Source organism: Cervus elaphus, chromosome 10 (assembly GCF_910594005.1).
Source record: "Cervus elaphus chromosome 10, mCerEla1.1, whole genome shotgun sequence".
In the NCBI taxonomy this organism is placed as follows: domain Eukaryota; kingdom Metazoa; phylum Chordata; class Mammalia; order Artiodactyla; family Cervidae; genus Cervus; species Cervus elaphus.
In genome coordinates this window covers 16173620-16185151 of record NC_057824.1, presented here as the reverse complement: position 1 = coordinate 16185151, position 11532 = coordinate 16173620, and the positions used below count along the sequence as shown (strand labels likewise).

At 57.5% G+C, this 11532-nt stretch overlaps 1 protein-coding gene across 2 annotated transcripts; it reads left to right on the top strand.

The window, feature by feature from the left end:
* Positions 1-7839: 7839 nt before the first annotated feature.
* Positions 7840-11410, top strand: IGFALS (insulin like growth factor binding protein acid labile subunit). 2 transcript variants are annotated; one of them, XM_043915874.1, is made up of 2 exons: positions 7840-8486; positions 9451-11410. In XM_043915874.1, the coding sequence occupies exons 1-2, from the start codon at positions 8471-8473 to the stop codon at positions 11253-11255; spliced, it is 1821 nt and encodes a 606-aa protein (XP_043771809.1). In that variant the 5' UTR covers positions 7840-8470; the 3' UTR covers positions 11256-11410. The 2 variants fall into 2 exon arrangements, with proteins under 2 accessions (XP_043771809.1, XP_043771808.1); XM_043915873.1 differs by having other exon boundaries at positions 7849-8486; positions 9436-11410.
* The last annotated feature ends 122 nt before the right edge of the window (positions 11411-11532 follow it).

Genomic DNA, 11532 nt, shown 5'->3' with positions numbered 1-11532 from the left:
CCTCGGTCTTGTACCAGCGACTGGACTCGCAGGCGCAGGAGCCTCAGGACGTGCTGCGGCCTCGCGCCGTGAGGGTCGCGGTGGGTGCCACGTCCGCCCCTCCAGGCGGCTGGTGTTGGTGGCCCCTCCCAGGGACGCTGAGCTCCGCCAGCAGCACAGCGATCGCACCGGGGTGAGCGCTTCTCCCCGGAACCCGCTGCCAGAGGCCCCTGGCCCCCAGCAGCCTGGGCCTGCGTCGCTCATCTGCAGAAACGTGAGGAGGAACACGCATACCATCATGCTCCCCTCCTTGTCCTCTGAGAGCCCAGGGCGCTCAGCAGGGAGCGCTTCTCTTTGCACAGTTGTGACGCTGCTGCCTCCAGGCAGTGGGGCGCGTCCTCACTCCGCCTGGCTGGTGCCCCGCGGTACGTGGGGCTTCCTTCTCAGCAGCTCCTGCTGCGCTCAGGGCGCCTCCCCACATGCCAGACACCCTCATCCTCGCTGGTCTGGGGCACAGAAGGCACTCTGCAGGCTTCTCATGTGTCTTCCTGGCTCCTGACCACCTTCCACATGCTCACTGGCTACTGGGATTTCCTTCCTGGGGACCGCCTCTGCTCCCGGGTTTCTTCACTGGTTGCTACCAGTGTTGATCACTAGGAGTCCTCTGTTTCACGTTGCATATTGTATGGTTTCTTTGTTTCTGTGTGTTTGCAGTCTTCTCCTAGCTCGTTGTGGGCTTCACTCTCTGGTGTCTGTTGAACAAATTCTTGATGTTGCCAAATGTATATTTTTTTCCTTCACAAAAAATGTTTTTTGTGTTTAGCAACCTGTTTGGCAACTCTTCCCCACCTCTGATGCCGCCCTATAATCTGACCCAGTGGTTTCTGGTTTGTGGTTCTTGTTGCCGAGCTGTTTGTGCTGGTGTCTGAGGGACTGACGCCTCACGTCCCAGCCCCTCTGCACCGCCCGCCACCCCAGCAAGCCAGCACCTAGGGGTCCAGCCTGCCCCGTGGGCCTCCATCCCGTCCATCCATCTGTCTGTGCTGATGATGCCTCACAGTCCCTGTATGGTTCTTCATCCCCAGGACCGTGGCCCAACCTCATCTGTCAGGAGAGTCCTGGCTCTTTGCTCTTCCATGTAAAAACCAGGGTGTTCATGTCTGGAATCTGGGATGGAGTAATGTCCACTCACTAGGCTGGGAAGAAGTGACTTTTTGTCACTTTGTCACTTCAGGCGTTTCCAATTATGCAGATGCTACTTATCCATCCGCTTGGGTCTCTGCTGCCGTACGTGCTGTGTGTAGGGCTCAGGTCAAGTCTAAGATGTCTCCAGCACCTAGGGGGTCCTAACGCCAAGAGCCGCAAAGTGGGGTGGAAAGGCTGTGGCCGGGCGCGAGGGCCGGGCCGAGCAGGGCGGGCTGGGCGGTGTTGCTGGGGGCTCCCCGGGCCCTGGAGGGCCGCAGGAGGGCTGGGAGCTGCTGCCGCGTTTGCCGGCCCAGCACACACTCTCCTCAGGTCATCGGCTCCCAGTGCCCAGTCACTGCGCTGCCGGGCCCCGTTTCCTCAGCACGCTCTCTCCTCTGGGTCTGAAGATGAGAAGGGAACCTGGAAGCCTCCTCACTGCTGGGGGAGTCTGTAGAGAAGGAGACGCTAGCCTGAGCCTGGTGCATTCTGTTGTGGGAATTTTAAAAATCGTGATCCCGTTTTTGAATGGTGAGAGCTGCTGCCTCCTTCAGCCGCTTTGGCTAGGTCACTTCCTTTCCTCCATTTTCAAATCCAGCCTGGTGTGTTCTCTCGTCTCTGCCGTGGCGTTCGTCTTCCCTGCCCCTTCCGAGCAGAGCCCGTTGCTTTCTGTCCTCTGGCTTTGGGGTCCTGCTTCCTAGCTCCTCAGGGGTCTCTCATTCTTCCTCCTGAGTAAAAAAGGAGAGGCTTTTCCTGGACCACCCCCTTCTAGGGACATTGGTTCTTAGTTGGGGCAGCAGAGAGTCCTGGGGAAGAACTGGATCTTAGATCTGGGAGTGAGCCTGGCCTGGGTGCTGAGGATCCAGAAAGGAAGGCTGGTCCTATAGCCAGCTGCCCCCAGGATACACGCACCTGTCCCACACTGCCCCCAGGGTACTCGCACCTGTTTTTCTCTGGCTCTGAAGCTCAGAGTCATCTTATTCTTGGTCAGCATATTTTCTTAAGCCAGAATCTTGACTTCTTAAGGTCCCAATAATCTCTCTCTCTTTTCTCTGATTTCTGTTCTAACAATCTTCTATTCAAGAAATGAGTATGTCATGTTTACTTTAAATGGGCAAAACTGAAAGGGAAAATGGGTACTTTAGCATTAATGGAGATTCTTTCATAGTCCAGTTGATAGCAGGCACTATCACTCAACCAAACCTACTTACAGAACATCCCACCAACATTTCCAGGAGCTCCAGGACAAACGAGATCTTCAACCCACAGATCATGATGAATTCTAAAAGAACATACTTTGTATAATTCCAAACTCCAGTGACATTAGATATCTACAACACAGTGAAGTCTGGAAAAACTCAAATGTTTGGAAGTTAACACATCTAACTACTGTGTGCGTCAACCAGAAGGGAAATGAACACAAAATTTGTGGGACACAGCTAAAGCAGTGCTCGAGGGAAACGTATAGCTTTAAACAACTGTTTAAGAAAAGGCCTCAAAAAACCTGGGCTTCTGCCTTAAAACACAAAAGGAGAGAAAACAAAACCCAAAGGAAGCAGAAATAATGATTAGCAAGGAGTCAGTAAAACAGAAAACAGTGGTTTTTTGCTGACCAACAAAATAACACACGAATTGCCAAAATCATGATTTTTGAAAAGGGGCACATCCTATCAATCCTAAAGAAATGAACAGAACTTGTAAAGGAATACTAGGGAAACTATACCAACAAATTAGATGAAATGGACAAATTCCTTAAATTGATTTAACAAAAGTCTTAAGTCTTCATGCAAAAGCATGCTCAGGGCCACATGGCTTCACCAGCGCATTCTATCAGTAATGCTAATACTCACTCACAAGCTCTTCCAGAAAACACAGGAGGGGACACTTCCCAACTCATTCTATGAGGCAGTTATCCCAATACCCAACAAAACCAGAGATCAACGTCCCTCATGAACACAGGTGTAAAGCCTTTAAAATGTTAGCTATCAGAATACCATGACATTCCACACCATAGGCAGGTGGGATTTATAACAGGAACAAAACATTGACTGAAACATCTAAAAGTCAGCATAATAAACCACGGTCATGGAACAAAGGACAAAATCATCTCGATGGATGCGGGAAAACGTGACGAAATCCCACACCCGTTTGTGGTTTTTTTTAAAAAAAAAGTCAAACCAGGAATCGAAGGGAGCCTCTTGGAATTGATAAAGGACATCTGCTTAATCTCCAAACACTGCTGTATCAAGTCATGGCAACTCAGTTGTTTGAAGCGGCACAGATGTATCTCCTGCCAGTCCGGAGGTCAGAAGTCTGTTAGGAGTCCCACTGGACTGTCAGCAGAGCAGGTTCCCTCTGCTCCAGAGGAAGACTCCATTTCCTTGCCCTTCCCTGCTGTGTGAGGCGCCTGAGTCCCTGGGTCCTGGCCCCCCTCCTCCATCTTAAGAGGTCAGCAGCTGGGGGCTGAGTCCTCTCATGGCCCCACAGTGGCCTCGTCTGACCCTTTAATCCAATCCAGAGATCGCCTGGAATTACAGTGGGGCCACCTGGAAATCCACGTTCATCTTATTGTCTCCCGGTCAGCTGATCAGCAGCCTCAGCTCCAGTCTGCCACGTGACCCGACATATTCGTGATTCCAGGGATAAGGACACGCACATTGGTGGCTGGGAGCATTTTTCTGCCTGTGACCCCATGGATCAGAGACGTAAGCCAGCGTCGTAATTCATGGTCAGTGATGGAATGCTATTCACTGAAGTCAGGAACACAGCAAGGATCTCTGCTCTTGCCACAGAAGGCAGCACACACTGGGAAGGAGAAGGGGAGAGTGTCCTTATTCACAGATGGTGTGATGTCACACAGGGCTTCCCTGGTTGCTCAGCTGGTAAAGAACCCGCCTGCACTGCGGGAGACCTGGGTTCAGTCCCTGGGTTGGGAAGATCCCCTGGAGAAGGGAATGGCTACCCACTCCAGTATTCTGGCCTGCAATAGTCTATATAGCGCATGAGGTTGCAAAGAGTTGGACACGACTGAGCAATGGCTTATCCTAGGGATCCAGCCACACACATCTGGGACTAATTAGTAAGGTCCTGGGATACACGATCAACAAGAGAAACCTGCTGTATTTGTACATACTGAAGGCAGTCTGAAAATGAAATTAAAAGAACTCCACTCAGGGACTTCCCTGGTGGTCCAGGGGCTAAGACGCCACACTCCCAATTCAGGGGGCCCAGGTCTGATCCGTGGTCAAGGAAATAGATTCCACATGCTGCAATTAAAGATCCTGCATGTCACAACTAAAGATCTCACACACTACAGCTAAGACCTGTCACAGCCAAATACATGTATATATACACACATGTATATATGTGTATATATATATGTATATTTTAAGAACCAAAAAACAGCTCCATTCATATAGCATCAAAACTCAGAAAGTACTTAGAAATTATCAAAAGTAGTACAAGATTTATATACTGCAAACTACCAAAAAAAAAAAAAAACTGCTAAGAGAAAGAAAATATAAATAGATTCTATATTTCTTAATTAAAAGATTTTTGTGATCTTGGGTTAGGCAAAGAGTTTAGACACCACATCAAAATCTTAAGCCATGAAAGAAAAAAACTGATACACTGGACTTAATTAAAATAAACTCTTACTTCAAAAGACAACAGCAAAAAAGAGCAGCAAGCCACAAACAGAAAAATATCTGCAAATGCTATCCTTGACAATCCATAAATATAAAGTCATATCTATAATGTTCAGTGTAACAACTCAGTAAGGAGACAGTGAAAAAATGGATGAAAGTCTTGAATAGACACTGTGCCAAAGAAGATATAAAAATGCCAATAAACACATGAAAAGGTGCCCAGTATCAATCGTCAGAGAAACACAGAAGGGCTCAAAACCAAAACAGAACAAAGCCGACTGCACCAAATAGCGGTGAGGATGTGGGACCCGACTCTCACAGTCTGTAGAATTACACAGTCGTTTTGGAAAACATTTTTTAAAACCATAAATACTATGTGAACCAGTAACTCCACTGGTAAGAATCTACCCAACAGGAGTGAAACCTACGTCCACACAAACGCTCACGGCAACGTTATCCATAGTAACCCCAGAGAAACCAACCAGACATCAATCATCTGAGGTACGAGTAAACAGACATTACCCGGTCACAACGAGGAATGAAGCGCCGACGCACGCTTTGTGGTTGAGCCCTGAGAGGACGCTCAGTGAGCAAGGGGGGACACAAAGGGCGCCTGCTGCCCGGGAACGTTCCAAAACCACCCGTGCGTGCGCCTGCACCGCAGTACACACTTGCTGAGAATCACTGAGGTGTGCGGTGTGTTGACGGGTGGATTTTATGGTGTAAGAATTGGGTTATCAGTAAAGCTGTTTTAGAAAAAAAAACTGTTGGGTAAAGGCATCACAGTTGATACTTTGTTACATTATCCCAGCATACTTCTAGAAAAACATTTCAGCCTAGACAAAATGAAATGGAGGAAAAAGGGTAACAATAACAGTATCAAAAGTAACAACCATCCATAAAACCAACCATTAAAAACTATTTAAAATCAACCATTTAAAAAAAATTTTTTTTAATATATGAGAGATCACACAGAAATCTACACAAATACCAGGGAGAGAAACTGAAGAAGGCCTAATTGTGCCATGTCCACACTGGAAGGGAAGACTCAAAATGCAACACAGGTCAAAACCGGACCGGCGGTTGTCATGGACACGTGACAGGCTGTGCCCCCCGTGGACAAGGAAGAGGCCGGAAGCCCCTGCAGACGGAGAAGGGTCTGCTCTGCCTCCAGAGTTCAGGGGCAGCCCAGAAAGGGCCCAACTACTTGGACCCTGACCATGGCAAGCTGGTGCCTGAGAGGGAGGAGGAAGGGAAAGCTACCGCTCCAAACGTGGGGAGGCGGCTGTAAGCCACCAGGAAGAATGAAGCTCAAAGGCCAGCTCACTCTTAGGAAGCAAGAGAGAGGGGATGCCCTGAGATCACCTCAGAGAAAAGACAGGGATGGGTCCACCAGGTCTTTTGAGAATACACTCAAGTCCACGGGCGGAACGGGTCCTGACACCGCGAGGAGCTTGATACATGCATCAGCCTAGATTAAAAAGCTTTTCTCCCCGCAGTTTTTCCATTTAAGGAGCATCTTATGAGGCCACATTAAAATTAAGAACTCTCACTAGAATCACAATGAAGAGAATGGAGAGGCAGACCACGGTGCCGAAGACAGGACCACTGGCCACACACACTTGACAAGGGGCTTGCATCCGGAACACGATTAAAAAAAAAAGTCACACTGACAGCACCCAAATAAATCAGCAAGAGACTGAAACACGTGCTTTACAGGAGACGACAGCCCGCTGGGCAATGAGTCTCTGAAGTGTTGCCTGCCATCACTGGCGACTGAAGGAAGGAAAGACAGTGACGGCCCCTGTCCACCCACCTTCGGGCTGAGAGTAGACAGGGTGGGGTGCTGTTGAGGCCCCCCGGGCCCCCGGGCCCCAGGAGGGGTGTGTGCTACCTGCCAGGACAACACACCCTGGTCCCAGCAGGTCCACTCAGGACACAGAAATGCGGACAGGCCCCTCAGGGTCGCAGCCCCACAGCAGGAAGCAGGGAGGGGTCTCCAATGTGGCACCATGTCCATGGAGACCAGAAACCAGACTCCGCAGGGGGCCCTCGGGGTCAAGTGGAAAGAGGCCAGGGCAGCAGTCATCCTGGGTCAGGACAGGCCACCCGGGCGGCCAGGACAGAGGTCTTCTCCCAACTCAGCGGGCTGACCACCAGCGCTGCTGCAGGGCTTGGGCAAGGCTTACAGAGGGCTAGCCCGGCTGCCGCAGTCCTGACGAGTTCCCCGCCACACACGCGCTCCCCAGGGATTTACAGGAAGTCCCACCCCAGCCCTGTAGGTGTCAGGGGACAGGCGCTGGCCCCTTGCCAGGCTGGGAGCTTTTTGGTGCAGAGGCCCCGGGGCCTGACTCCTGCTGAGTCCGCACTTTCTACTGTGTAAATGAGTGTTTGCCCTGTAAACTTCTGGGTGTGGACTTTCTCCCTGCAGATCTATAATTTCTCAGAAGAGAAGCTGAGAGATGACCTGGAAAAAAATCAAAGCTCGATAAATGGAGGAAGATAAATCCAGTCCCTGAGTCATGGCATGAACGGGGGAGGGGCCACAAGGCAGAGGATCTTTGGGACCGGTGGCTCCTGCCTCACCCCCAGCCCCCCTCCTCGGGCTCACCGGGAGGCCTCCACAAGCCTAGCCTTACCCACGCGTGCTTCCACCTTTTTCAAGCCCTGCTGACACAGGCCCTCCACCCCAGGCGGAGCAGAGGAAGGAGTGGGCGGGCGCAGCAGCCACGGGCAGGGTCCTGGTGAAGGGGAGGGGCGGCTGGAGGCCAGCCTGGGGACGCGGCTGGGTCTGGAGGAGCGAGGCCAGGGCCACCCACTGGAGCGGCCTCCCACGACTGACCTGGGGCTGACCTCAGGCCGGACACTGGGCCCCCCCCCCCCACCCCCGCAGCCTGCGGGCGCCCCAGAGGGCAGGATGGGGCCCGCTGCTGCAGGGGCTGGTCTCATGGCCCTGGGATCTGGTCCCTGAGGCCAGGCCGCCCCCAACTCTCCTCCCTAGAGAACAGGGCCGGGAAAGCAAACAGAGCACCCGGCCAAGCATTCCTAGAAGAGGCTGGGGGTGGGGCACAGCCAGACAGCAGCTGACCCTGAGTTCACGGGAGAAGCGGAGGCTGGGCCGGGCCTGGGAGCTGACCGAGGACCCCACCCAAGGGGGGAGGAATGGGCGGGGCGTGGTCAGCATTCGGCTGACGGGCAGGCCCAGCTTAACTCCCACACGACCATCGGCTGGGCAGGCAGCCCCCAGGAGCCCCCGAAGGGCCCCCACCACCAAGCAGGGGGCCACTGAACACTAGTGCCTCACAGGCTGCTCCAAGGGAGACCCCCGCCCAGCACTGCCTGCAGCCCCAGCTCTGTGGCCAGCCCTGCAGGGGGACGGGTGTGGGGAGGGGGAGCCATGATGATGGGGGATGGGCCCGCGGGTCTCAGAGCTGACCCTGGGTGCGCGGCGGGCAGACGCCGCCCCCAGCCTGGCCCCTGTGCCACCTGCCCCCCGCCCCGCTCTCAGAGCTGCTGCTGGCACCCGGCAGGAGGGGGTTAACGGCGCCGGGGCCAGCAGCTGGGCTGGCCGGTGACACGGGTGCTGGCTGCCCCGCGGAGGGGAAATCCAGAGGGTAGGAGCAGCGGCCCAGCAGACGCCCCGCTCCCGCTCAGCACGAGGGATGGCCCCGAGGAGAGGTGAGGCTCCCGCGGCCCCGCCACTTGCCCGGGGGTGACCAGCCGGTGCCCCCGGCCTTCCAGGGTAGGGGCTGCCCCTGGGAGGGCTTCACTCTGGGAGCCCACGGGGGAAGCATGGCCACTCATCTGGGGGGTCCGGCCCTGGAGAGTCACTGTGACTTCAGCCCACCTCCTCTCCCGCCCCAGGTAGGGGCGCAGGGGACGCAGGGCCCCACAGCACCCCGGGGCCCCGCCCAGGCCCCCCAATTGCTCGGATGCCAGGCCACGGCCACCCGGTCCCCTTGCGGAGCCTTGCCCACCCCAGCTGCCATGCCCACCCTGAGACCCGGAGCACTCAGGGCAGGGAGCGGCCCACTGTGGGGGACAAGCCCAGTGCCCAATGGAACTTCTGGGGGGCCTTGTGGGGAAGCCTGGCATCCTTTGTCCAGTGATAGAACCAGTCTCTGGTGGTCGAGGCTGGCACTCTCCTCTCCCCACGCTGCCGCTGGGCTCAGTCCCTAGTACGTGCCACACACACCAGGGATGGGGGCACCCCTGATCGGGGATCCGATGGGGGCAGTGGGCATCCAGCTCACTGTCCAGGACCTTAGGGCAGCAAGCGCTTGCCCACCCAGGCCTGCTCCAAAAGGTTCTGTCACTCACGCCTTTCTCCAGGCTGGCTCGAGTGTCCACCTTGGGGATGAGGCCGACACACGGCCTAGTGGCCAGGTCCTCGGTCCCCAGTTCCCTCTGGTCCTGCACAGTGGAAAGGGCAGCCAGTCTCACCCTAGAGGCCATCCTAGTCCTACCTACTGATGGGGGGGCCCGCGTCGCTTGCCCACACCTTCCACTCTGGTTAGCAAGGCCTTCTCTTAACGGGTGCGTGTCGTGGTCCCGGGGTGCAGCTGAGGCCTGGAAGGTCCCATGTCTTGCTCCAACCTGAGTCCCCGTCCCGGGCCCCCTCCCCAAGCCCCTCTCCCCGCAGGAGGCCCGGCCCTGGTGGTGCTGCTGGTCTCCTGGGCAGCGCTGGGCCCCCGCGGCCTGGAAGGAGTGGAGCCCACGGCGCCAGCAGACCCTGAGGGCCCACAGTGCCCAGCCGTCTGCTCCTGCGGCCACGACGACCACACGGACGAGCTCAACGTCTTCTGCAGCTCCCGGAACCTCACGCGGCTGCCCGGGGGCCTCCCGCCCGGCACCAAGGCGCTCTGGCTGGACGGGAACAACTTCTCCTCTATCCCCGCGGCCGCCTTCCGCAACCTCTCGGGCCTGGGCTTCCTCAACCTGCAGGGCAGCGGGCTGGCCAGCCTGGAGCCGCAGGCACTGCTGGGCCTGCGTGGCCTGTGCCACCTGCACCTGGAGCACAACCGGCTGCGCGCGCTGGCAGCCCCCACCTTCCTGCACACGCCCGGCCTGGCCTCGCTCGGTCTCAGCAACAACCTGCTCAGCCGCCTGGAGGAGGGTCTCTTCCGGGGCCTGGCGCACCTCTGGGACCTCAACCTGGGCTGGAACAGCCTGGCCGTGCTGCCCGACACCGCATTCCAGGGCCTGGCCGGCCTGCGGGAGCTGGTGCTGGCAGGCAACAAGCTGGCCTACCTGCAGCCCGCGCTCTTCTGCGGCCTGGGCGAGCTGCGAGAGCTGGACCTGAGCAGGAATGCCCTGCGCAGCGTCAAGGCTAACGTCTTCATCAAGCTGCCCAAGCTCCAGAAGCTCTACCTGGACCACAACCTCGTGGCCGCCGTGGCCCCGGGCGCCTTCCTGGGCATGAAGGCGCTGCGCTGGCTGGACCTCTCGCACAACCGCGTGGGCGGCCTCCTGGAGGACAGCTTCCCGGGGCTGCTGGGCCTGCGCGTCCTGCGCCTCTCGCACAACGCGCTCGCCAGCCTGCGGCCCCGCACCTTCAAGGACCTGCACTTCCTGGAGGAGCTGCAGCTCGGCCACAACCGCCTGCGGCAGCTGCCCGAAGAAGCCTTCACGGGCCTGGGCCAGCTGGAGGTGCTGGCCCTCAACAACAACCAGCTGCAGGAGCTCCGGCCCGGCGGCTTCCTGGGCCTGCTCAACCTGGCCGTGCTCAACCTCTCCGGCAACTGTCTGCGCGACCTCCCGGAGCAGGCCTTCCAGGGCCTGGCCAAGCTCCACAGCCTGCACCTGGAGGGCGGCTGCCTGGCCCGCCTGGGCCCGCTCGCCTTCGCGGGCCTCTCGGGGCTGCGCCGGCTCTTCCTCAAGGGCAACAGCATTGCAGACGTGGACGAGCGCAGCCTGGGGGGCCTGGCCGAGCTGCTCGAGCTGGACCTCACGGCCAACCAGCTCACGCACCTGCCAGGCCGGCTCTTCCAGGACCTCGGCCGCCTGGAGTACCTCCTCCTCGCCCGCAACCAGCTGTCGGCACTGCCGGCGGATGCCCTGGGGCCCCTGAAGCGCACCTTCTGGCTGGACATCTCGCACAACCGCCTGGAGACGCTGCCCACGGCCGTGCTCGCACCGCTCAGCCACCTGCGCTTCCTCAGCCTCCGGAACAACTCGCTGAGGACCTTCGCGCCGCAGCCCCCCGGCCTGGAGCGCCTGTGGCTCGAGGGCAACCCCTGGGACTGCGGCTGCGCGCTGGGCGCCCTGTGGGCCTTCGCCCTGCAGCAGCCGGCCTCCGTGCCCCGCTTCGTGCAGGCCCTGGCCGAGGGCGACGATGACCGCCAGCCACCCGTGCTCACCTACAACAACATCACCTGCGCCAGCCCACCCGGCCTGGCAGGCCTCGACCTGCGCGACGTTGGCGAGGCCCACTTCGCCCACTGCTGACCCGAGGCTGCCCCGGCGTCCCGACGGGCCCTCGCAGCCCCGGGGGACACAGTTCAGGACCTGTGGGGCCCAGCCTGCTCCCTGAGGGCCTGACTGTGAGGGTCGGGGACACGGTCTCCCCAGCTGTCATCAATTAAAGTAACCAAATAAACAGGGCCGCGTGTGCGGGCAGGGGTGCAGCTCAGTGCGGGTGGGGGATGCTAGCCAGGGCCCCTCTGCCAGCCGCAGCCCCATGGGTCCCTGTGCTCCCGGCCATACCCCCACCCCCAAAGGAAGG